Source organism: Passer domesticus, chromosome 1, assembly GCF_036417665.1.
Source record: "Passer domesticus isolate bPasDom1 chromosome 1, bPasDom1.hap1, whole genome shotgun sequence".
In the NCBI taxonomy this organism is placed as follows: domain Eukaryota; kingdom Metazoa; phylum Chordata; class Aves; order Passeriformes; family Passeridae; genus Passer; species Passer domesticus.
The window spans coordinates 120,653,985-120,680,183 of record NC_087474.1 but is presented as its reverse complement, the minus strand read 5'-3'; the positions used below and the strand labels follow the sequence as shown (position 1 = coordinate 120,680,183).

At 34.8% G+C, this 26,199-nt stretch overlaps 1 protein-coding gene across 6 annotated transcripts in view; it reads right to left on the bottom strand.

Moving 5' to 3' along the window:
* Window positions 1-26,199, bottom strand: part of SNTG1 (syntrophin gamma 1) — a 315,524-nt gene that overhangs the window by 139,195 nt on the left and 150,130 nt on the right. For 5 of the 6 annotated variants that reach the window (XR_010346377.1, XM_064386038.1, XM_064386030.1 and 2 more), the window contains exons 2-3: window positions 18,037-18,091; window positions 9,028-9,162 (exon numbers count right to left, since the gene is read on the bottom strand). Coding sequence is in view for 4 of the 6 variants with exons in the window: in XM_064386038.1 (XP_064242108.1) it covers window positions 9,028-9,162; window positions 18,037-18,063 (162 nt within the window). In the remaining 2 variants the exon portion in view is untranslated. Of the gene's footprint in view, window positions 1-9,027; window positions 9,163-18,036; window positions 18,092-26,199 lie in introns of those variants that run through there. The other variant, XM_064386087.1, reaches the window with a different exon arrangement.

Sequence of the window (26,199 nt, the reverse complement as noted above, 5' to 3'; positions counted from 1 at the left end):
CAGTAGTCACTGTAAATACTGGCATCTGAACATATTCGAAGCTGAAGCCACATTTTTTAAAAACCTAATAGAAAACTGTACTGAAGAATATTTCTGTCCTTCTTGTCTTTCTTAAGACATACTTAAGTACCCATAGAAAAGTACCCACAAAAAAGAGTAAATAAAATATACTTTGTTTTTCACTCAAGCAAAGGCAGAATCAAGATAGTCCTGAAAACACTTGATCCAGGGTATTCTGTGAGTTTGCCAGTACTGCCTGACAGAAAACTAGAAAGATTTCACATTGGAGTTCAGCATTACTTTATGTGAAAAAAAAAAGTCATGGTAGCATGGAAGATTTCTAAATAGGCAAAACGGTATAGAAGTAAGTAAGGAAACCAGAAAAATTTCAAGACACTTTTTCAGCACAACATAATTTATCAGAGGGTTTTGTCTAGTATTTTTTCTGGTTTCTTTTCTATCTCCATTGAAATTTGATCTTAAATATTTTGGGACCAGAGAGTTACTGAACTGAATTTCACTTCAAAAACATATTGCAAACTAGATTCACTTGAGTGATGTGTAATGTGCAGGGAAGGCATTTCATGGTTTTTAATCTTGGCTAACTCAACGCACCTCTCAGTCTTACAATAAAGAAATAATACTTTGCTTATTTGCAGAATTATGTTTTGTTTACATCAAGTTAGCTAACAATAACAAACATGCAAATGACCTTCAAAAGTACAAATCAGAATTACATACAAGCTGTGTATTTCCTTAGTAAACCATCAATAACCCCCTAGTCTGCAATTTAAAACCCCATATAAAGCTTATAGTGAAACTGCTTTTCCGGAACAGTTAGAAGCATCAGACATGTCGTACACCTGAATTTTGGTCTGGGATAAAGCCCCAGCTCTAATCAGCCATCAGTCAATGCAAGTTTCTTTTTGTAATCGATAAAGAAAAATAAAGACATCCAGTCCTGTCAGCTCAAAGCAGGTATCCAAATTAGGTATTAATCAACTTCCAGTATAGAGGCAGAATGTCAAATTTAGCTTGAAAAAGATAAATCCGTTTCTTTTAACTTACAAAATTACTTGAATCAGTATTTTGATGATAAATACTTGCTTTGAAATGTTTTGGCAGAAAACTCCTTTGTCTAAGTAAGTTTTACTTTTTGATTTGCACATGACTTATTTTATGTAACCCTCAAAAACCCCAAACCAAGCTTAACTTTCAGTGCCATTTTCAGCCCTGGGGAATGGAACATACCTTGTCAGCAAAGCAATATATTTTTATGTAAAGTATTTTTATTATAATGATTAATGCACAAAAGAAATTTAACCAGCAATCTGAAGCAAATTGTTTTGTTCTGATGCCTTTAATTAGCATTTCAAGTGAACAATAATAATAAAATGCTTTTCTCTGGTCTAATAGCTTTAAGTTCTTAAAAAGATTTATAACTATTCATTAATAAAACACAGCAAGAACTCTCGAGGAAAAAATTTTGTACAAGTGACAAAGTATTCTAAGTATCCTGACTATTTGTGTTGTTCAGGTTAAAAATACTGATGTTCTATTAATTGCCAATTAATATTTTTATGTTCTATTGATTCTCTATTAGTATTTTATCAATTTCTATTGATTCTCTATTAATATCTTTTTGCATCACATTATAATCTATGATTGAATTTGCAGTGGTTTTGCAAATTCCAACAGTAACTTCATCTCAAGTTTACAAAATAAAACTTGGCTGAGATGAAAAATACTTAGTTCTCTATCAAAACTATACAAAGCGTTCTGTGAGCTTGTAATTCCAGTTTCACATTTGTTATCTACATTATACGAAACAGAAGGAAGGTTAGAGCTCCTAGGACTCTTAAAAGCAAGATTCAGAGTAGTGTTCTTGCTGTTTCCTGGACAGAACAAAAGTGGTTATTTTATTGAAAAACACAAAGCTGCTGCCATGCTGTCAGCATTTTCCATGTGACTCAGAAAATTGACTGGAAAGGACAGCAAAGAGTTTTGCCAAAAAAAAAAATCTTCCTCAGAGCTATGCAGTAAACGAGAAACAATGTTTTTGAAGCTTTCATTAAAGAGCTACTAAAATTTCTTAAAATCCATATGATCTTCTGGGGAAACATAAATGTCATCATAAGTAAGATCAGAAGTGAAAAATGACCATGTGAGCACAGAGCAACAGTAAACAGTGAGGAAAGGAAAACACAGAATCCTAGGTAATCATTAACTATTTATATTTAGTCAAGAGTTAATGTTATTTTTAAGTTACATCTTAGAGCACAGAAAAAAATCAAGTATTTCATACTGACTGGTGTGTGATGTGAAAGTTTATAATTACTAACTAAATATTTTTTAAGAGTCAGTTATCTTTTCAAACTATGTTGTATAACATAAAGCAGTCATCTAATGGGATCTAAAAATTTAAGAATGTGTCTCTATGAAAGAAGTCAAATACATGTTGAACAAAAGGACGAAAAAACTTCAAAAATCTTCACAAAACTGAGTTAACAGCATGTGAAACTTAAATATACCATTTCTCAACCTTTTCCCCAGTGTGTGGTTATTCATCTGGTGAGTCTGGATATTTATCTTACAAGAGTAAAGGTATAAAGAATTAGTTTGCCTAGGTACAGATGGAAAATAAGACCTCTCTTTTCAGAGAATTAGAAGTGAGACCAAGGTATTTTACATAAGGAAGAAGATGATAAAAAGCTGAAAGGTTTGCAGCACAAAAGAGGAGGTGGGGGAAAAAAGGAATAGACATGGAGAGAAATCTACAATAGTACAGTGACAGGGAAAGATGTAGGAAGAAAAAAAGGAGGAAAATATTACAACATAAATTTTAAAATGTAATAGTATAAAGATAAAATCAGTACCTTGGTATCAACTTCATACATCAACCTGTTAACATTTGATGCCACAATGCATTCAAGGCCACACTCTCATGCAGTTTATCAGCTATTAGTAATCCTACTACATTTTGAAATAAGAAAGTATAATGAGGATTTTAAAAAAATTATTTAATCTTTGCATACATTTTCAAGGTTTTAAGTCCTCTTTTTGGTAATGCTTTGCTCTTTCTTAGTGACATTTCTTTGGATTAATTTACCTGGGCAAGCTTTATACTCATTCTGAGTGTAAAGGACACAGGTCAATCACATTTCCAATTTGAATTAATAGTGTTAACAAAGTTTTCCAGCAGACTTGCTCATCTGCTAACAACTTCCGTCATGTGACATTTGAAGCTTGTCTCATTATTTCAGTTCCTCCTGCAACTGGAGGAGGTTGGCAGTAAGAGAGGGTGCAACCTGCCTGATCACCTGGAAATCCCCCTTCCTCTGCATCTGTGCTGGAAACTGAGGGTGGCAAACACAGCAGTGTCATGCAGGCTGCTAACAGTAACTAGAATAAAAAAAAAAAACTCTCAACCCTTCATACTTCAAAATGTTTACAGTCCTGCAGCCTATGCTTGAAAGCTGGAACATTCACCTAAATATCTACGTATAAAATTTCCACTCATGCAATTGATTCACTTCAGAAGTTCTGAATTTCTTAGTACAGAAATAAAAGAGAAACGAACCTATAAACTCATGGCCAGCATCTGAACTCCCACCAGGTTTTGTAAGGAACATTTTCTGTAGTTTCCAGCTACTGCCTTACATCATCCACTGCTATCAGTATGTTAGGTTCTCTGAGTTTTTTCTGATTTGCAATATTTTTCTTTGTGAAGGAAAAGCATTCTTCCAATGAGGAAAAGTAATTATTTTCTTTCAAATCTGGCAATATAAATGGCATTTTTAACCTCAGCTGATTGCTATGCTTTTTACTTTTAAGTGGCTGCAGAAAAATAAGCAGCTTTAGGCTTTCCCTAAATAATCATATTTACATCTGTCAGGTTGTCACTTTAAAGCTGTCCAGATGGGCAGGGGAAAAAAGTTACCCCCATCTGATAGATACTTGACGACTTCAGTGAAAAAATGGATTCACTCCACTGAATAGCTGACAGATACCAAAAAGATAAAAAACCTGAAGATTCTTACTGGTAGCTTTATGAAGGTAACAAGAATGGAAAGTGCTTGAAAGGTGACCCATCTGTGCACATATTTGCAATTCTTTACAGGACAGGGAGTTCCATTTTGGCATTGTTTATAATATTCAATCACACATCAGAATCAAAATTGTAAATAAAGACAATGGAGAAAATAAGTCAAAATTATAATTTACCATTTTAAGCTTTTTTTTCCATTTTTACCAGTTTAGTTTTTTTCTTCAATTTCTATTCATTAAAATTGCTAAAGTTAATTGAATCTTTTTTACCAAGACTAAAATATATGACAAGAAAATTCATAATTTTCAAAAGAGAATGATGCAATATAACAGATACAAAATTAAGTCTCAGGAAATCTCAAAAAAATTGAATATTCAAGTAAGGAAAATGTAATAACTTCATGTGACTTCCCAGGCATGTCATCCCTATGTGATGTGTTCTGAATTTAATTTCATTCTTAAAAATTAATAACTTTATTATTGAGATTTAAACAATCAAGAAAAAATTCTATGGTGTAAAGTTTTTAATTTAAAAGACTATTTTATAAAAAACTAAAAAAAAATTAGAAAATCTCTAACAACTATTTTCTTTAACACTTTATATATATATTTATGAATCTTTCAGCACTTGATTTCACAATAGCATACAGACAACCCTAAAAGTGAAACATATCCTTTTTTTTCATGCTTACAATAAAAAAAAAAAATTACAGTGTGGTTAACAGTATCAGAAAACAGACCTGGCTGCAGTGCAACACTTTGAGATAGTGTTGTATCCTGGCCTCAGTAAAGGTGTTTATTGATAGTTTTTTTTAATCACAAAACCAATTACAGTCCATAAGCTACATTTAGATACAATTGTATCAATCTCAGTTAAATGTTTGGACAAATGCCATGCTATTCTGAGAGCTGTCGTTCTATCAATTCACAAAAAAAAAACCATTCATTCTCTTTTTATTGAGTTATGATTGACCTTCACACAAATTTTCCCCCAAGATCCTTAATTAAAAAATCAAACCACTGAAAGAACTTCTTAATGTTTAATTAATTAATGCATTTACTACACAGCAGCATAGAAATAAATTACTTGAAAGAGATGTGACTCATCTGTATGTTATCATCAGGTGAGTTAGCAGTATTTTGTAAAGTCTATGACCCTTTAAAAGAATATTTAAGAAAATTTTGTAAATATGCAAACTATCCTGGCAGCTAACAATTTACCAGCTGCTTGCAGTTTATTTTGATTATGTTAGAAAAAAAGGGTAGCTGAATCAAATCCACCATTTTGTCAGATGGTTCATTGTCATATCCTTGATTTATGGATCTCACATGCACATAGACTCCATGTGTAGAAAATTCTGAGTAAAATTAATGAACAAAATTTATTAAAGAAAAGAAGCAAAACTCCACAGCTTCCCAAACAGATAAACTGCTTATCTTGATATAGTGCAATAATCCTTTTCCTTGAATTTCAGATGTTCATGAAAGGTAATAGAAACTACAAGGATTAACTCTAAAATAAAAATATTGATTCTGGAAAGGCAAATATTAAAATCTTTCCTAGGAACAAATCTACTTCACATATGCCATACCTTAGCTATCTCCTCTCCCATAATAATTTTCACCAAGTTCAGCATTAGGCTATCCTGGTTAGTCCAGGCTGTTTAAATGTATGTCTAAAAAGAGTGGGAGTTGCCCCACTGCACATTGTCATACAGAACACAATACAGCAAACTCTTGTGAGCATAATGTCAAGTAATTAAAGAAATATGCTTAAAAGAATATATAAATATATATTCTACAATTCTGCCACAAATAGTGATGAGGTTCCTACATGGTTTAATTCAACTCTTTTTGGGACATTTTGTAACTGCTCTGGGAGAAAAAGGCGTACCTGACCTGAGGGACAGCAGTCTTATCTTTCAACACAACCACTCCAACTGAGGCATACACTTCCCAGAACATAAAACCTCTCTGCAAGCAAGGATTTAATTTGGATGAGTAACAACACTGCCTTGCACACTTTGAGTTTCACAATATGTTCTCATCCCACTCTTGGTCATTTGCACTGGAGCTCAAATCTACATTGGCTATCTGCTAGCAGCATAATGCTGAACCTGCTGAACCTTCTTTCTCTTGAAAAGCAAGACTTCCTTATGGCACACAAAAAAATATATTTAATACTTATTGATGAAACTGATGTTCAAATTTAGATGTACTCCATGCTAATTTGAATGACGGTTGATGCTATATGGAATTGCTATAGGTACAATTGCTGCAGGACCCTCATTAATGCTTTTTTTTTTCAGCCCACTAAAGAAACAGATGCATTCTTTTTTTAAAAAAAGATTTTATAAGCAACTTATTTTGCTTATAATCTTTTATGCTTTCTATTTTCTTACTTCAAACTGTATACAAAAAAAGAAGAAACAACATTTCTTTGCAGCTCTTTAGTTTCGGAAACTAGAACTGTCTAACACCAAAAGGAAGTGTTCCAAATTAAGAACTAGGTGTTTATCCCATACACTCACATTAAACAGCACTTCATTCCTAAGGAGCCATTGATTTTATTTAGATTATTCCACAGGATGCAGATCTGGATGCTGCTGGAACGTTAAGTGCCTGTTTAAAGACTGTCCTACACAGAGGAGCATGCAAATTGATTCAGACTCAACAAACAGAAGAGACACTGTTCTGAACTAGAAACACAATAATAGCCTTTCGTTCCATACCAGCGCAGCAATGATAAAGTAAAACCTTATAATCAAATTATTTAAAGATTATTTATTTAAACAGATTAAAAATTACCTTCACTGTAGCTACCTGTCTGTAAAATGCAACAATACTATTGTTCCGCAGTTACAAATTTTATTTTTATGCTTAAAGAGTTTATTCTCTGAGGCATTCAGTGTCAGTTGCTAATAAAAACCCTTGCTTTGTGGAATTCAGGTAAAAGAAAGATAAATGCAGGCAGTTATCTAGAATGACAGAAAGAAAAGAACAAAATCAAATAAACAAAGTAAAACACAGGAAAAATTAGCAAACAAACAAATTAAACCTAATAAATCAGGAATAAAACTGAGGAAAAATAGAAAAAAAAAAGGAAGCCTGTGGAACTTTTGTGATTATAGTATATAATCAAGGTACATGATTCCAGATTATTCAAATTACCTGTGACAAAAGGACAGTTAACTGAAATGCCAATCATCCTTAGCTGGAATGAACCTACTGCTAAAAGTCCTAGTCTTAATCCCAAAGGAAATCAGAGTAAAGTGCTCAAATGTCACTACTCTATCAATAACACTTCCAGGAAAAAGAAACTCTGCAGCAACACACTAATATCAATCAGTTAATGAGTTATACATCAATATGCAAATAACATGGGGGAGTTTAACTGGGGAAGCAAATAATCTGTTTTCCACAGAGCCTTTGCAAAACTAAAGAGAGAAATACTGTAAGAGAAAGCCTTTTTGTGAAAAGGGAAAAAAATTAATATGCATTCCATGAAGACATTTAAATAACAAGTTCAGCAGGATATTACAGCAGAATAATGAAAGTCATATTTCTGAGTGATAAAATCTTTTAATAAATAAAGTCAGAATGGTGTTGGTGGAATAATGGTGCCACAGTGTATGTTGCTAATTGAACAACTACAGCTTGAGCTTGAACTCATAACTGCTTTTTAGCCTGGCTGCTGGATGTCCTGTCTATTGAGGAACAGGAGAGTCTGATTGTTAAAAGGAGCATCCATAATCCACATAAAGGATACAGACCTGTATCAGCAAACTGCATTTGTTCAGCATGAAACAGTCAGGAGCTAATGTCAGATTTGTCAAGCAAATAAACTCAGACTCTATGGAGACTGTAAGCAATGTTCTCATCTTGTTTCAGAGAAAAGCTCTGAAGAATTCACCTTGAGATACTCATAATAATGAGAAGGATAATTTGATACATTTTTTCATTAATTTTTCACACTCTTTGCACTGTTAACATTCTACCAATTATTTTTCATTTGTGCTTTTTATCTTTTTATTGTGCTTGTATTTAGAGATGCAAGTTTGTGTCAACAGCAGTAATTAAATAATGAAATAGACATAATAGCATTAACTAAACATTTGTATGAACAGATATCACACTACTACACCTCACAAGATTTAACATGAAATTCAATGAGTATTTTATTTAGCTCAAAGGGAGACCAAACTGTTTATGATAGTTTCACATAAATCTTAAAAATATCTCTACAAAATATAATTACAGTATCTATAAAAATGTCTATCAAAATTAATGCTATTTTTCTATTATTTTTGTACCTATCTTCTAATATTAAATAAAAACTTTGCATTACAATAGCTCTAAACCCTACAGCATTATTCTAAATAAAATGTTACATATTTTCCAAATAACTGTAGTTTCTCCAGCACAAAATGATGTTTAAATAAGCAATCTGACACATCATGTAAAACAGTAATACATAAATTGTATTATCCCACTGTTCCATGTCTGTTAACATGATATGCTGTTGTTAAAGCTAGTGACTCTCACAGCATTCCTGAAGTCTAGTGCTGGGCTACCACAGGAAGAAACCCAAGCAACAGAGGATAAAAGGTAACTCCTCTACCAGCAAAGCCTTGACATAATTATCAACTCCACAGACAATACTCAGATACATAAGTACATTGAGGTCCCTGTACTCCCTGCAAACACCACTGTTTGTGGCATTCCTCCCACATCCATTGGCTCCAATACCCAGAGGTGAGAGAAGAGAAACAGTGCTGCAGTCATGCATAGACCTTATTATCTTATTAGTGTTTCTTAGATGGGATATCACAAAAGAAGCATTGTGTTAACAGTGTAAAACAAAATACCAATCCATGGGAGCAAATGCATACAAATGTGTGTATGCATCTGCCCACACACATATACACAGCTCTGTTTCTTTGTAAAGAATATCTTAAAGAAGAAATAAAAACTACTTACACCAGAATAGAAAGGCTCACCAGACACACAGATCACATCCTGCTCCTGGATCATCAAAATATCTTTGGCTAAGTGCAGTCGCACTTTGAAAGGCTCCTGGTTACCATCCTGCAGCAAACAAACCCCTGTCTTTGTCTTCAAAAGAGGGATAAAGAAAAAAAAGTTATTTTCAGTTAGCACTTAGAATTGTTAGAAGTGATATTTTGAATAAGAATACTTGATGGATAGGTACAGTCACCATAAACTTGTTAACAAATACCCAAAACTATTTTCAATGATCACTGTATTTACTGAGTTTAGACTACAAGAGAGCAAATGTTACAGTAGTAAATATTAAAGGCATATTTTGCAAGAAGGTGCTATTTCACCCTTAATGATTTTGTGAAACTCCTTCCAAATTGCTTCAAATCAGCTGTGCTCTTATTTTCTGCCTTTTCATTAAATGACACCCCACTTGGACACAAAATAAAAGCTGTTCCTTCACATATTACATTATTTTTGACACAGAAACATATACAATAACACCTCCAATGGAGCCAAATGTGAGTGTCAACAGCTACATGAACCCATTTGTGGGCTGTTTATTCTTTGTCTGTGAATACAATGTGGATTTAACTTTTTTATGTTCCTTTTCAAATGAGGATGCTGAGCTAAGAATAAGAGAAAATAAATCAAAGACTAAAACTCCCTATAGTAACTTAGTTCTTGCTCCATTTCTACATTTTACACTTATGGCTAAAGATCAGGAGTTCTGTTGGATTCTTCAATATATAATAAATGATTTTTCAGCAATGAACGGTGCCTTTGCGGTAGTACCTACTTTTGGGGCATTATACACGAGAGGGTGGGCACTGAAAAAGTTGGCATGTGAAAGTACCATCAGTATTTATGAAGTTGAAAACAGCACTTTTCGTAGCACTTTGTCATTGGACACAATTCCTACTGGTAGAGCATTTGTTATATGAGAAATCTGCTTACAAACAATCTAAAAACTTAGCCTTACAAGTAATTCATCAGCATAAGTATTTGCATAGATACATATATAGATAGATATATACACATAGGTATCTCAGAAGAAAATTCCCATATAAAAAGCATTGAAAACTTTTGACTCATCAGTGCTAATAATAAAACCTTCACTATCTTCAGGTCAGTTTTCAATCTACGAACTGCAAAAAGTTGGCTGAAGAGGAGATCAAGGAAAGAAAAGTATCTCTCTGAACTTTAAGTGCCAAGGTTGACCTGGCTGAATCTGAGGGCTCTTTCTCAGACAAGAGTGTAAAAGAGGATTTGGAAGATCTCCCCATAATGTGCTCTTACATCCATAGCATGGAGAGAACAAACACAAATATGGAACTGACAGTAGGCCACTGGCAAAAGAGAAGTTTAAATCTCTCTCACAAGGCTTTAAAAGAGGTGGAAAGGTCGAGGACAATCTTAAAATAGCTCTATATAATGTTCTCCACTGACAAACTGTTCTGTCAGTTCTGCTTCATACTCAACACTCAAACTTTGGAAATTGTTTTTTCTTGGATGCCAGGAGCAAACATGTATAACTCAGCCATGACTTTGAAAGTGGCTCTGACATTGCTTTTATTCTTAATCTAGGTAGGAAGAAGAAAAAAATTAAGGGTTCCATGCATTGAGCTCACACTGACGTCAGTCAAACCTCTGGTCAACAGTCTTCCTACACTATTTTTCTAATATTAAGGTAGGGGTTTTTTTGTTTGGTTTTTTTTTCGTTTTGTTTTGGTTTTTTTTTTTGTGAGCAGGACAAGAGAGAAACTGATTAATGTGCACAGACAAAATAAATGGATCACAGACAGAGTTAGGTTTTCAGTACCACTGAAAAATTCTCTCATATCATACATAAAATGTTACAATATTAAAATAGTAGTCATCTCCTTGGGACTTCTCCTTTACACATCAAGATGCCTCCTTTCTCCTTGAAGTTGTGAAGGAAACAGTAAGTGACCATGGAAGTTGAACAATGCGGATTGTAAATAATTATGGTCAAACAAACGGGCTAAAACTTAGAAAATGCCTGTTTTCTGCAGCAAAGTTTGCCTTTCCTCCTCCCTGGATAACTGGCAATAGAATAAATTCTGTCTCTCATACACTGGGTAAAGTAACTCTGCCTTACTCGATTGCACATTTCTGATTTGGTCAATAACCTTATAAAATCTCTAGAGCCTTTCTGCAAAAGCTGAGGGGCTACTTTGTAGGAATTAGAGGCAACCACAGCAGGCACAATTAGACATTAGAATAAAATTAAAATTCAAGTCAGTTTCTAAATGCATATGAGCTGAGTTTATTCAGCCTGAACAAGCAAATCAAGCTTGGGAACAGCAAAATATTTTGGCCCTTGGAAAGATTGATCACACACACTGAGACCTTATTTACATCAGACATTCTAAAATATAATGAACCACTTTACTGTTTTTGGGTTTTATAAAAGCTAGTTTACAATACAGTTCAAAATTAAATCTTCAATTATACTAGCTCCTTCCCTCTCCAACCTGACAGCTGCATTAACCATGTTAAGGAGAAGAATGTAGTTGAGTTTTATTAGGTAACTTCAAAGGAAGACCTTGAGAACAAAGACTGGAATTAAATTGTTTCATTTTTGTCTGTTAAAACCTCTTTCTTGCTGCTCTCACTCACCCCCTTCAAAGTATTCAACAAACTGAATAAAATAAAAGTATGAATTCCTGTTCCAGAGCTGGAAATCACAGAAGACAACCTGTATATACACTTCCACGCAAACTGCTGCACACAACATTTTTATTCATGCATCCAAAATTATTGTGCAAAATTGTTCTGATCAGCTGTATAGCCTATAGCCCTGCCCCTCTTACATTTGAAGAGCTTAGATGGTGTGCATGTGTGTGTACATGTGTGCATGAGATGTGGGAGTGCAGAGCTATGGCTGATAATGCCTTTTGTTCCTGACACCAATTTTTAAGAGATTTCATGTGAGGCTGTGTCAAAACTTTTTCCTCCAAGCCTTCCCTATGTCACTGGCAGAGGGCTGAGCCCTACTCCTGTCTTACAGCAATAGGACACAAACAGCTCACTGGCTGAGCTGCTGGGCCGTGCAAGGCATCCCCTTGTGCTCAAACGCGTGGTACACTGCATCACCTCACAGCAAACATGCAGACAGAAGCAGAGTTCAATAAACCTTGACTGAGCCCAATTCACCAAGAACATCACCTTATTTATAGAGTTGGCCTCCTGTGCTGAAAAGATGGGAAGAAAACTGAGTGTTTGAAGTTGCACATTTTTATGAAGCAGACGAGGTGTGTTAAGGAATGCACATTGGTGAAAGGGTTTCCATGTGAGAGAAGAGCCTGTGGCTTCAAGCAAAAGCAGTGATGAAGGAAGGTAGCGGTACCTAAGTAATAGATGCAGTGAATGTTGCACCCACACAAGGCTGCCTCTGTCATCTCATTCCACACAGTTTCAAGATGAGTTAGATAAGAACACTGATGAAGCAAGAGCTGATCTCCTGGGAACTGCTTACAGTTCCTGAACTAATATAATTACAAGAGGGGCTGAAAACTGATCTCCCTTTGCTTCATCACACCAGTCTGTGGTGAACTTTCTGCTTCAGGTCACTATCAGAGAAAGCAGAGATGGGTAAAGCCCTTTAGGCAGACTGCTTTTCCAAAGAACATGGTCACACGCATTATTAGCAGCAGGGCAATGAAAAAAGGCCACTTAAAAATCGTACCCTGACTTACAGCACATTCTCCATAGGGGCTGTGTAAAAGGTCTGCCCTAAAGATTCCTTTCCTAAAAGGAACTTAGAAATTATTACATACCAAAACAAACATTCCATATTTGTTAAATGGCCTTCACAAAAACTTAGGAATTAATTTCAGTGAAAATACACATGAAAACTACAGTTCCTATATTTATACTAGCAGCAGGGTACCTACAAAACACATCCCAAAATAAATACTGCAGGAGAAACATCATTAAAGTTATCTGTTGATTTAGAAGTAAATTTCCTGCAGAACTTCCAAATTTTTTTTTTAATTTATCTGGCCTGTATCAGTCTGCTTGAAGATTTTCTGTTGATTTTTTTTTTCCATTTTCTGTCTTTGGTTTTTTTTCTTGTCATTTATGACAAGGAAAAAAACATTCTAAAACATTTCCAATGTTTGGTTCTCAAAGAGAGTTTCTCAGTCTTTCAGGCAATTTTAAATACTTGTAATTACTTTTCAAGACATGGCTATATATTCTTCTTTATGCGACTTTACCTATGTCTTTTGCTCTACAGTAATAAAACAATTTATTTAGCTTTGCTTCTCATAGTTTCATATCAGCAGGAAGACTTCAACAAATATTCCAGAATAGTTTAGTCCAAGAATGAGTGGAAGCAAAAAAGAGGGAAAAAAAAAAACCACTCACCACATTTTCTATGCAAGGTGACCTGGATTTTTAGTTTCTACTTTGACTGTTATGTCCTAAAAGTAAGCCTCTGCAATTTGGTTTTAAGCCTTGAAATTTATTACTATTAAGAACATGATAGGTGTAAGGAGAATGGGTTACAAAACTGCCTTAAATGTGTACCTAGCTCCTTCAGATTAATATCTACCCTTTTGGATGCTTATTTGAACTGAGGCTGACCTTTGAATATTTGGAGATATGCCTGTCACTGCTTCATAATCGTAAGTATAATAATAAAAAAGGAAATTGAATCAGAGGTTTAAGGAGGTAATGGAGTTGGACTTAAGGAGGTAATAGCAAAGGATTCAAGAGGCAGGAATATGTGTCAGAACCATATATGGGATGTTTTTTAAATAGTCCAGTTACACATTCTGTGGAGGTATTGCTAGCTTAAGTGAACAGCCCTTATATTGTCAAAAACTGGAATGCCCAGACACACAGGGATGTGTTCAGCTTGTCATTCAGAGCCTCTTCAATCAGATACCAACACTTTCCAATCCAAGGGACAGCAAGTCCATTCCTGCATATGAATTTTACACTCCAGTCTGAAAGAACTGCAGAAAAATGGTGAATTTGGACTTGACTTGAACTTATTTTAATTTGATTTGTCAAATATTTTCCAGGTAAGTATTTGCTGTAGTATTCTAAGTGATTTTATAGAAAGAATGAATTCTTATAGAGAAAGTCCTTGTTTAATACAGTCTTCAATATAAAATGTAAATTAGAAATTTGGAAAATATATATATTTACAAAAATATGTATATATATGAGCTTCTTAGTAAGCTACAGTACTTTTTCAGAGAAAAAAATTTCTTTTTCTGACGCTGTAAGGATGCCACTTTGATGTCTGAGTTGCCAATGAGCTTACTGTGACTATGGAGTTGAACTCGAGATAAAGCAATATAAAATTCAAGGCTATTGTGAGAAAATGTATGTTTCTTCAAATTTACTTCACCTATTCCATTCTAACAGATATTGTAAATTGTGAGTCATTTTCCATCATGCAATTTTGAGGTGAAATCATGACTTGAAGCTTCATCTAAGAAAAATCCCAGAAACCTATTCTATTGCTATTTAACAGGATTTATAAACAAAGGAAAACATCAGTTTAGTCTGAAATGTGTGAATCAGAAAATGACTTAAGGTGACTAGAAAAAGACCATGAAAGTATATAACAATATTTAGGGAAGAAATTCACAAGGAAGGTAAATATGTCTTAAAATTTAAAACATTTTGTTGCAGGAAAGCCCCCCCCCCCCCCAACTAGATGGATGTTGAAATAGAGGTCATTACACCTTTGAGTAAACAGAACATATCAAATTATGAAGCTTGTGAAGTCTAGAAGAATATTTCTAGTATTCATAAAGCAGAGGACAAACAGTTTACCAATTCAAATTAATCCTTCAAAGAAACAATGGACACTTCCATGAAAACAAATGAATAGAGTGTAAGCAGGGAATGAATAGGGTATTTATTAACTTAAAAAGTTTGATGCTATACTGGGGGCAGGGAAGAAGCCAAGCTATTAGAAGTAAAGAATGAGATTTCAAAAAGTTAGAAAGCTGCTAATGCAGCTTATTCCTAAAATACATGGAAAAGGTGAACTTAAAAAAAACCACAGGGGAAGATGTTCTAATGCATTATAATCATCCAAAGTCTTCAGTTTCAACAGAAGGATACTTTCACTGCAGAGGACAGTATTATGTCAGAGACTGAGGTTATCTTGCAAGAGATAGTTTTCAGAATATAGAATAAGGTCAAGTGAGTACAGGAGAGCATTTTAAGAACCCAGTGACTCTGTGATTTATGCTCTTGTAAAGTTCAAAAAGCTCAGGATAAAGGGTAAAAGAGGAGCTGGCTAGTCTTATGGCTTTGAAATTGTTAAACAAAAGAACCAAAAAAATTTATGTATTTGCTGATAAGTGAGGGAAAAGAGCATGAAATACTAAATAATAAAATATGAAACAGTGAAAAACTCCCACAAGTAGCAAGCAGAGAAGCCACACACAAAAAAAAAAAATCACCTCTTCAGATAGCAGGTAGTTTCCCTTAAAAATGTGTATATGTATGTAAGATGTCCTCTTTTTGTAGTGCCATTTGAATTGTCTAGCACAGAAATTATTTTCCCGCAGACAAAAACTACTTTAAGATACCTTGAAAGGTAGCATAGCCTGAAGATAAGATGCTTGGGGGAGAAAGTAATCATTAAGATGCTAGAAATCACTTTGAGACTGGAAACAAACTCTACCTCTCTACATATCTCTGTTTAGCCTCTCATTATAATAACCCTGACTGCTCCAATCAGATCTGCTGCAGGAACTTAGGCATAAAGTGCACATGCAGGTGCCTATGAGGAGACAAGACTATTTCAGTGTCCGAATCCCAAACCAAATCTCACTAGTAGACACTAAAAGAAATTAGGGATGCATGAAAGCATCAGTACTATGAAAGAACTAAGGTTCCCTCAGAGACCTCTGGTGCACTAGAGCAGCAGTTAATTAGAATGAAAAGTCATTTGAGGAAAAGAAAGATTGAGTATGTCATGGACACCATGAAAAACATGCTTTATCCTCAGTGCATCTATGTGGAAAATTTTGGTTTTATGCTAACTGAAACTCAGCTCAAACCATTTACTGCCATTACTAAAGATGGAAGCAGCAACAAGAATCTGAGCTGCATTCACCAGTTTGGGAGAATGATTTCAGCTCTTCTGCAGCATAGCGGCTATAACACTGGGATGTGCAGACGAAAGGAAACAAAAAGGGGAAGAGGAAGATCAGACATCCAAGATGCTTCAGAAAAGCTTTTATTGCCATTATCAAAAACTTCTTAGTAACTTTAGTAACTTAGTAACTTTGTGATCTCCAGATTATGGAGGTTTTTTTTAGGATAGGTGGAATCATCCTCTCCTTCCCTTGTCCATCATGGAAGATCTGCAAATCAGCTGATTTTTTAAAGAGCTGAATTTGAAATCAATGCCCCCATTAGAAACTAGATACGGAATGAAACAAATCTGTCAGTGCACTTGCACTGCAAAGGCACTCATACGCCAAGTTGTCTTTCTGTGGCTGCTCTTGTCATTACGTCCGCTGGACACAGTGTGAAGTTAAATGTCACTAAATAGTCCATAGAGTTTGAAGAATAACACCATAAAAAAAACCATGAAAATACTTATCTTCCTCTTTACCTGAATAAGTGCATTCAAAAATTAATAATAATAATAAAACAAAAACACCCTAATAACATGCTTTAACTCTTGATCAGCCATGAAGGAGTTAGGAAGCAGGACTACATGATCATTGCAGGCTCCTTCCAACTGAAAATACTCTATTTGAAAAGACAAACCTCAAGACTAGTAAGTATGCTTTCTTCCATGTAAATAATCTGGGATATATTGCTATAGAATTTACACTGTGCATGCAGCTTCTGAGTTATTACAGCCTGATGTATACCATCCTGGAAAAACATCACAGTATTCTTTCCCAAATGCAGGGCTCATTTTAATATTACTTTTTGACCCTACTACTCATTTCAGAAGGCTGTCATGATTTAGTGTTCTTTAGTCTGCTTATTTTCTCTTCTCCCCTAATTTATTCTGATTCTCAAGTCACAATTGGCTATAGCTGCAGTTAGTTCTTGATTTTAGTGCTGTTCCAATCCCTTCACTTCTATTTTTTCATGGGATCATGGTCACACTTAAAAAGTTCTAGCAAGTTTTCTTGTTTCCAGTCCTACCTTCCTAAATGCTGTTTGTGGTTTTCAGTGTACAGGTAATTGTCATGATTTTTAAATTACAATAATGCATTTAAATCATGGCATAATTTGCTGTAAATGGTTCTCACTGTGTCTCAATTGCTGAAGTAGTTAAAATCATATTAAAACAATTGTACATAGACAATCTCTGAGTAAATAAGATGCCCTTGCTAATGTCTACAAATACATTTTATTTGATTTCTTATAGACAAATTAGTATAAACACAGAAAGCCCTTCCCTCATCTCTAGTGGAGGGGGACTGAAGTACTTTCCATTGCTATTATGAAACTAATTCTAGGCAAAAATTACTTTCTTACCTCACTAAATCTGAATGGAATTGCTTTCCATTTTGGTCATCTCCACAGCTTCCCTTCTCCCTACCCACTTTTCTCCCATACTTCTACATTTCCCCCTTGATTCTGCTGAGCAGCACCAGACAGATTCCTGACTCCACTGACTTCTTCTTCATGTACAGGCTTTCAGACATAAACAATTTCAAGAAGAGCAAAGCTCACACAAAATGTAGCTGCCTGCACCTACATTGTGCCTAAAGAGGTAAATGGGAACAGAGGTGAGGTCTAGTGATGAATACAGTTGTGCAAATTCTTTCATCTTCTATTACAAAGTCCATCTGCCACCATGAAATGATCAGCTGAATAACTTATATTTTACTATATAATTCCTAAAACTTCAGGTGAAGAAAAGAAAAGGGGGGGGGGATGGAGAAAGTATGTTGCATATAAAAAGGATTAAAAGTTCATTGATTTTCATTCTACTATTTGAAAAAAATCTGATCCTACCTCTTCACAGGTGGTCCTGAAATCCATGTGCTATGACACAGCAAGTGATATTTGTCTAAAATGGAGAGAAAGATTTGATTAGAATGAAAAAGACACAGTAAAACATAAAAGTCATCTGGCTGAGATGAGCCATTGCACTTCTCTTTGCTAGATCCAGTTATAGCCATTGCTTAAAAGCAGAAATGATCAAAGTTGCAACAGGATTAGGAAGATGTTAGAAGTTCTTCCTGTTCTTATAAAGTACACAAGCTGGTTTCATTGAATATAATCAAAGGAATGCTTGTGTTCCCGTCACCTCCTCCCTTTCAAAGGACATTCAAACATACTTTTCTTATTGCAAGTGTAAATTTCTTTCCTTGTGTGTATTCCAATTTTTGTTTCTTAAGTAAGAGTATACTCAAAAATAACAAAAATAGAGACAATTAAGTCTTCCTCTTTTAAAAAAAACTTTTTTTTTCTTTTCTCCTCTAATTAAAAACCATCATTCACCAGTACCTTTTGTCTCATATTTTATTAATGTACTTAATCTCTCCACAGAAACCGCTGTCATTTAACAGTGTGCTTACTCTCCAGAAATATTTATGAGTTGAAAAACAAATGTTAGAAAAGTCAGGAATACGTGTGAGTGCTGGCAAAATGTCACACCAAATCCTGCGATTATTACTTTGCCTGGCCTTTACTTGAAGTGTATTCATTACCATGCACACTTATGCATTCATTTATTTATGTGCTGAAGCCACTGGAACAGTGTGTTAGCAGAGGCTACCAACAGTGTCCTGCTGCTGGGTCTGCAATAGAAACTCAAGCATCAGACAGTAGCATTTTCAGGAAACACAAAACAGTCCTGGGCAAAACAGCAGTTTCATTCAATCCATGCAGAAAAAAAAAAAAATCCCGTGATAATATTCTCTCCACCAAGTATTTTATTGCTGTTTTTCATTAATAATGTGTTTGCCATTACTCGTATAGGTATAGTACTCGAATTTCCAACACAAAATTTGCACCCTTAGCCCAAGTTTAAAATAAAATTCAAAATTCCTCACGTAGTACAAAAATTTAAAACCTAATAGTTACAATTAAGCCTCTTAATAATTATAAAATATTTTCATTTAGTCTCTTGATTTATTTTGCTGGCCTGAATGCAGTTTTATTGAACAGCACACATATGAGGTTAATGTTCTCTATTTATTGAGCTCTGCCTGGTTCACAGCCTGTTCTCTAGACTAATTTCTAGCAGAGATAGCCTAGGTTGGCTAGGTTACAACTCAGAAATTTGAAAATGACCCATCATCATTCCTTCTTTATCAGCTTTACATGAGCTGCAAGATCCAATAACAAACTGTATCTGTAATTTTGCTATCAAAAATACTCATAAAATCAAGGTCACTATTACTGTTTCAAAGATTTTCTCTCTGGTGGGTCAGTCATTGTGTTACAAAGTATGTTTCCTTGTAATCTTTACGAACTCTTTTTGCAGCTGAATAAACTGAAGTCAAAAAGAGACTTTACTCACCTTAGCCAAATATTCTGAGGACTTCTTATCCTTCTGGAACTATAAGAGCATGTATCTTTCAAACATAAACTGAAGTAATGCACAGTGCTCTCCTTCCTTGGGCCCTGGTCATGGCAGGTCACTAATTCCTACTGCAGTCAAAAGTTTATTCTCTTATGTTCTGCCTTATTAATAAAAGTTCTTCAAAGTTTGGGTTTGGGCAACTTTGGTTCCACTGTGAATTCCATTTTCATTCTCTTTTAGCTACTCTTTGATCTAAGCCTTATCTAACCCTGTTCATTTCTGTAACTCAGTATGACTACTTTTTTATTCTTGTTTTTTTAGGCATTATGCATTTTTTTACTTAATTCAGACATATTTGTATTATCACAAATATGAGAAAGAAAATTCTTACTACTAAAATATTGTCTAAAATGTAAAGCTGGAGCTACACCATTCTCAACACAAAAAATTCCTTGCAGAGAGTTTATGTATTTCTCAGGCAGGCAACATCTCAGTAACTAATCTTTGCAATACAGCTGCCACGCTTCTGCTTCTCTCTATTTCCTGCTGATTCTCATCTGCAGCTGCACAGAGAATGTCAGCCCATTATCAATGTTCTTTTTTCCAACTACCAGAAATTTTATAACACTTGATGTTTTACAAACAGCACACAGAAGGTTTGATTACAAAGTGCAGTACCTCATAAATAATCTCAGAAATGTCATTGTTTCCCACAAATAAACACTCTAGATAATTAAATTACAGGAATACATATCATGCATCATGCAGAAATGTTATATCTTATGCTGGTAAAAGCCCCAATGATTACTAACTGTCTCCTCCTGTAGCACATGAAAAAAGGCAGGAAATATAAACCTAAGTAATTGCAAAAAAAAAAAAATTGTAAAATGATAAACTGTGAAACCCATTGCTTACAGATATCCGTGATAAGCTTCTGGCTAATCTCTGCAACCCCATCTCCAAATCACAGCCACTTTCACCTGAGCAACTTCCTAGCTCTCATAGGAGCTTCATTCAGCCTAGATAATTTTTTTTTTTTTGCCCCTCCCCACCATTAGGTTGCTTTGGACAAACTGTGCTTCAGAATGTGAGAAAGGAGCTGCCTGTGCCTTTGAATTGAGGAGGTGCAGCTCCAGGACAGAACCTGGTTTGCAGGCACGGAGGGAGGCTTGAACAGCCCATATCACTCAAAGAGAAATGAAGGCTCCAAAGGCAGCATGCCTCTCTCCAAAGGGGAACCACTGCAATCAAAGAAATGTAAACAAGCAAGCTTTGAAAAGTTACCTGCCATCCTTTCATCCTGCCTTGCAATCTGCATCTCCCTAAAACTGAGTTATCAGACCTATTTAGCTGACCTCTGCTGATGCATGTAAAAGGAACAGTGTGTGACAGACAGGTTGGGAAGAGACTTTGACACCTCCTTGGCAGAAAAAGCAGTTATTCAATACTGAAGAAACATTTACCAAGCAGTATTTTTATGGCATTTGTGTTCTAAAGGGAAATCAATGGCTAAAACATAACGGCAAAGATGAGGGGCAGCCCTCAGAGACAGAGCTTCATTTAGGATAATGCACTGAGCACTTGAGCTATGCTCTGATCTTCTTATAATAAATCAGGTCATATTCCAGTGGTATAATAGATGTAATTTCACAAAGTAATTCGGTGACTGAACATTCCAGTATACAATTATGAAATAAGATAGCAAACAAAAAGAATTTTTTTATGTGCACAACATCAAGAAGAGACTTTGCAGAGTGTAGGAAGTACCACAAGCCAAATTAAATACTACTGACAGTACGAAACAATTCATTCTCAAGGTCAGTAGTGCAAGTAAGAATACAATACTGTATGCACAAATAACAACTGTAGGAAGAAATGATGCATTATCAAATGCAATTTTATTTAGCATATGATATCACTGCATATCACTTGCATATGTCTTACTCGATGGAGAAAAATCACAAGAAATTCTTATTGTCTAAGAAATGTCTGAACTGCTAATGGGGAAAGAGACTAAAACCATATTTCAAAGGCAGAAATCACAGACCAGCAACTACTTATGATAATAGCCTACTACTAATGTTTGCCTTTTGAAGTCCTTCTGCCTCTATTCTTGCCAAAATATTTTGGACTCATTATTGTAAAAATGTCTGAAGAAAACCATATCTGTTGTATTTATGTGTAGTAGGAAATTAAACATACAGACATTGTAAGTCTGCAAGGCCTTTTTTTAGCAATAATTAAAATTAAACCCCAAACCTTCTCTATTATAAATAGGGAAAATAGTCCTTTGTGCTTTACAGGAAATAAAAACATTTCTGAAAAAAAAGAGACATTACTTCAAATCCAAATTCATTCCATCCAGTTTGCCACAAGGTGTTTGGTACTAGAGAGTGGTCAGAGGCATGCAGATACCACAGTAAATCAAAGGAGCAGATGAGTAACTGCAGATTAATAAACTCTCATTCAGTTATTGCTTTCCAGAACACTTGAATAATATTTTGTTTGACCACTGAGTTACTTATGTTCAGTTAGCATAATGATTTTTAGTAATTTACATAATGGACTCATTTGTTGAAAAATTTCTCATTGAGTTGGCAACAGACAGTCTCTAGATTCAAGCACTTCCTCACACCTCCTCACAAAGTTCAATACATGAAGGGGGATCTGTATATTTATTGCACAGAATTATAGTTTTAATAAATTAATGCAAGAAGAAGGATGCTCCAGAAGGTGGAGGACCCTAAGCTGTATGTACCTCAATCTACCTGACAGTGCAAGGACTGAGATGAACTTTGGAATCAGCAAACCTGTGCAGTTCTTTGGCAGGGAGGAAAATAATTACCTGACAAAGCCTTTTAACAAAATGTCCAGCTTTTAGCAAAGCTCATGCTTCAAAAGAATTGAAGTTGGCAATTAGTAACTAACATGGTTTTTAATGTTTTGTTCATTTTACCCTGGTTAAAACAAGTATGGTATTTATCTGCCAGTCATAACGTATTATTTTAGTGGCAAGCCTATCTCATATGCAAGCCAAATTAATGATTCACTTTATAAACAACAATTTTTCCATAGTCAGTGATCCAGAAGGCACTATTAACTGAATGAATTTTCTTGGGCTTCTGTTTGTTTATTCAGTGGTGTTTGCATTAACAATTATCTAGTGTCCCCCTGAACAAACACCCACAAAATGACCTAACAAGTTGCCCAGTCTGTTCTGGCTTGGCAAAAGAAAGCTATTGCAAATGGCAAAAAAATAAAAAAAAAAAAAAAACACAAAAAAGCCCCAAAACAACCCAACATACAATGTTTCAGAAAGAAAAGAAGTATTAGAGGAGAATAATCTCAAAACAGTGATATTAAATGGCAATGGGCTGTTGCTGTGTGTCATTATGTGAAACGCACTGTGGCAAATTGGAGCATGAAAGTTTGGCTCTGGGTCAAAGTCTCGAAAGCTGTCAGGAAAAAAAATCTTTTGCCTGGTTTCTCACTTTTCCAATGTTACCCTTTGGTGATTCAGTAGATGTGTCTAAATACAATTATGTACATGATTTCAAAAAGAATAGTGCACATGTCAGAGCTCAGGCTTGTACTAAATGTCTCCTTATTCTTCACTGCTCTGGAGGCTGCATGAACTGTGACATGATTTAGAAAATGTCTCAGTTTTGCCTAAATAATAGTGCCTTTTGTCAGAAATAGAGAGAAGTTCTTCTCTGACTATTTGGCACTGCAGTGGATTTGCCCTCCATTATCTCTCAACACAAAATTTCCATATAGAAGACATACTGGCACTCCTCTGCCAAGGCAATTGTTTCACACTCAAATGTAAATTTCATGCCCCTGGCAACCTGCCTAATGCCAATAACTCAGTGAGACTTTCCACATATACTGCATCTTTTAATTTCTCTTAAGTAAAAAGAAACAAGCCAAAAACATTGTATCAGTGTCCTAAAGGAGGTTAGAAAATAAATTAACAGTTGTAAATACTTGAGAAGTATTTATTTGAGATTTTTAGATCTTTTATGAAAACCTGACAAATATATTTATGTCTGCATATATAAGCATATGACATGTCCAGCATTAATTGCAGTTCTTAATGAAAAAATAATCATTCACGGTGATATTTAAAAAATCTGTATATCCTGCTTAAGAAAAATTAAAATAATAATATGAAATGAATAATGAAAACTGTAACCAGATTAAATGAAATCAGACTTAAATGATATCAGACTTGTTACAGATTATTGAATTAAAATAGTATGAATATGTTTTATGCCCAGTTTACAAGAGTATAAAGAAGCACATATTTCCATTTTTTCAATCGACTAAAATTTTTCCCATATACCATGGAAAACGCAAACCAGGATTTTCCAACAGATATAATTTCTGCTCATTTGATACAGTTTGAATCACAAATGCCAGTATGGTTTGAGAGAGCTTGTACTAACCAGGTAAGAATAACTGAAAGAATTTACACAATCTATTCTCAGAAAAATTCAGAAGTTTCATTAACTTCAATAAAAAACAATATGAATAAGTAATTTTTAATTGACCCAGGACAAAAAAAAAAAACAAACAAAAAACTTCAAATCCCATACCAAACCAATATTTAATTATGTTCTTTCCTTATTTTGATGGGATTGAAATTAGTTGACTAAGGTCAAAACATTTTCAGTCTATTTTATTAGGTTTTATGAAATGATTCCTACTATTAAGAAGAATATTCCTGTTTTACATTCACAAAATCAAAAATCTGTCTATTTTACATCACCAATTTATGTATCACAATGTGACACATTTGTAATGGGACCAGACCTTATCAGTCCTTCCCACTGAGATGCTAACAGAAATCACAGCAGCCCACTAAAACAACTAGTGAAATTTACCCTTCAGTGCATATTTTAATATTGTTATTTGGAGTTTGCTTTCTATTTAGAAACTGCCACCATCACCAGTTTTGCAACTGCAGTCAGTTTCGTTGCTGAAATAGAATTGGGCTATCAGAGGTAAAAAAGTCTGGGGAACATGACTGGAAGCTACCAAAAAAGATGGGCAGAGAGGCAGTTTGAGAACCTATATAAGAAAAATGAGTCAGTGCAAACAGGAAAAAAGAGAAGAAACCAGGTACTTATTTTTGGTAAACAAGAATTCAAATTTGCAGAGACATTGAATTCAAATTACTACCTTCTGGTATCAGATTCACCTAGGTAAAATACCAAAGAACAAAACAAGAAACAAAAAAAAAAAAACAAAACCCACAAAAAAACCCCAAAAAACAACAACAACAAAAAAAAGCCTGTGGACATTATAAGAGCAACACCACAGATTTCATATTTGAAGTGGACTAAGGCATCCCTGTGTTGCACTGCTGCTTAGACAAACTCTTGTTGTTTACTGTGTCAGGTCATTGATCCTTGAATATGGCTGATTTTCTTCACTGTTTTTTTTCCCCTTCCTTTCTTCTATAAAATATGAACTTACATATTTTCCATAAATAATCAAGTCAATAACAAAAAAATAAATTCATAAAAATATTTAAATCAACGTGTTTAACTGGCCACTTGACAGATTTAGAATTAAGTCTGAACTGCAACTTAGCTTCTAGTACCAGATCCGGTAATCAACAGCAATATTCCTGTCAGAATTCCTATTACAACAAGCATGCATGCAATTCCAGTGGTCATCAAAAAAACTATGCATTTGCTTTGTCATCCCTGGAACAGCATAGCTGTAACAGAGAGAAAAACCAAAGTTTATTGCAGTTGCTGCTACAGTTTTGCTTTATCTGAAAAGTCACTTATAAAGGCTACCTGTAATCAAAGCAGTTCCTCATATTAAGGTAAAAAACCCAAGCAGGCAAACAAACAAACAAAAACCACAAACAAACAAAAAACCAATCAACCACACCCCCCCCCACCCCAAACAGTAGGGATAATGCAGTGCATGAACCAGGAAATTTTATCCAATAGAGATACCATGATCATTGTTTGCATAGTCTTCAAGACTTTCCTTTTTTTTTTCTTTTTTTACAGCAGATGTTTCTATATAGAAGAATTCAGTATGTATAGAAAACAAACATCAAGAACTTGGCTCAAAATTAATCAAAATAATTAGATCTTCTACTTGAGTTTTTGTATGATTGCAGCAAAAGCCTCTTTAACTACTCTGGAATCCGGAAAGCAGGAGTTTGTAGCAGTGCTGTTGTAATATCATCAAGTCAAGTTCATTTACTGTCAAAGTATTCCTGCAGTAGTACATTGTCAAAATATATAAAAAAGGAACTTGAGATATGCAAAATATGCCACATAGGAAAACACAGCACTTAAAGCACTGCATAATTAAAACAAACAAAGCTAAGTAGCCAGTGAGAAATACTTTACCGCTAATTAGAAAATATCTCTGTGAGATCAGCACCCCTCACTGAAAATCCTTTTCTATGGAAGTGGATTGAAATGGGATTGGGAAATGGTCGTTTCAGCTGTCCACATATCCCGATCCTGCAGGGTGTTAATCCTGCTATGAGGCTATCACAGTAAGGGAGAAATAACCACCAACAACAGTGTGCTCCACTTTTAGAATCGGAGGCAAACATACACAATTCAGACAAATACTGGCTAGTGGTAAACTGTGCTGGTCCAGGAACACTG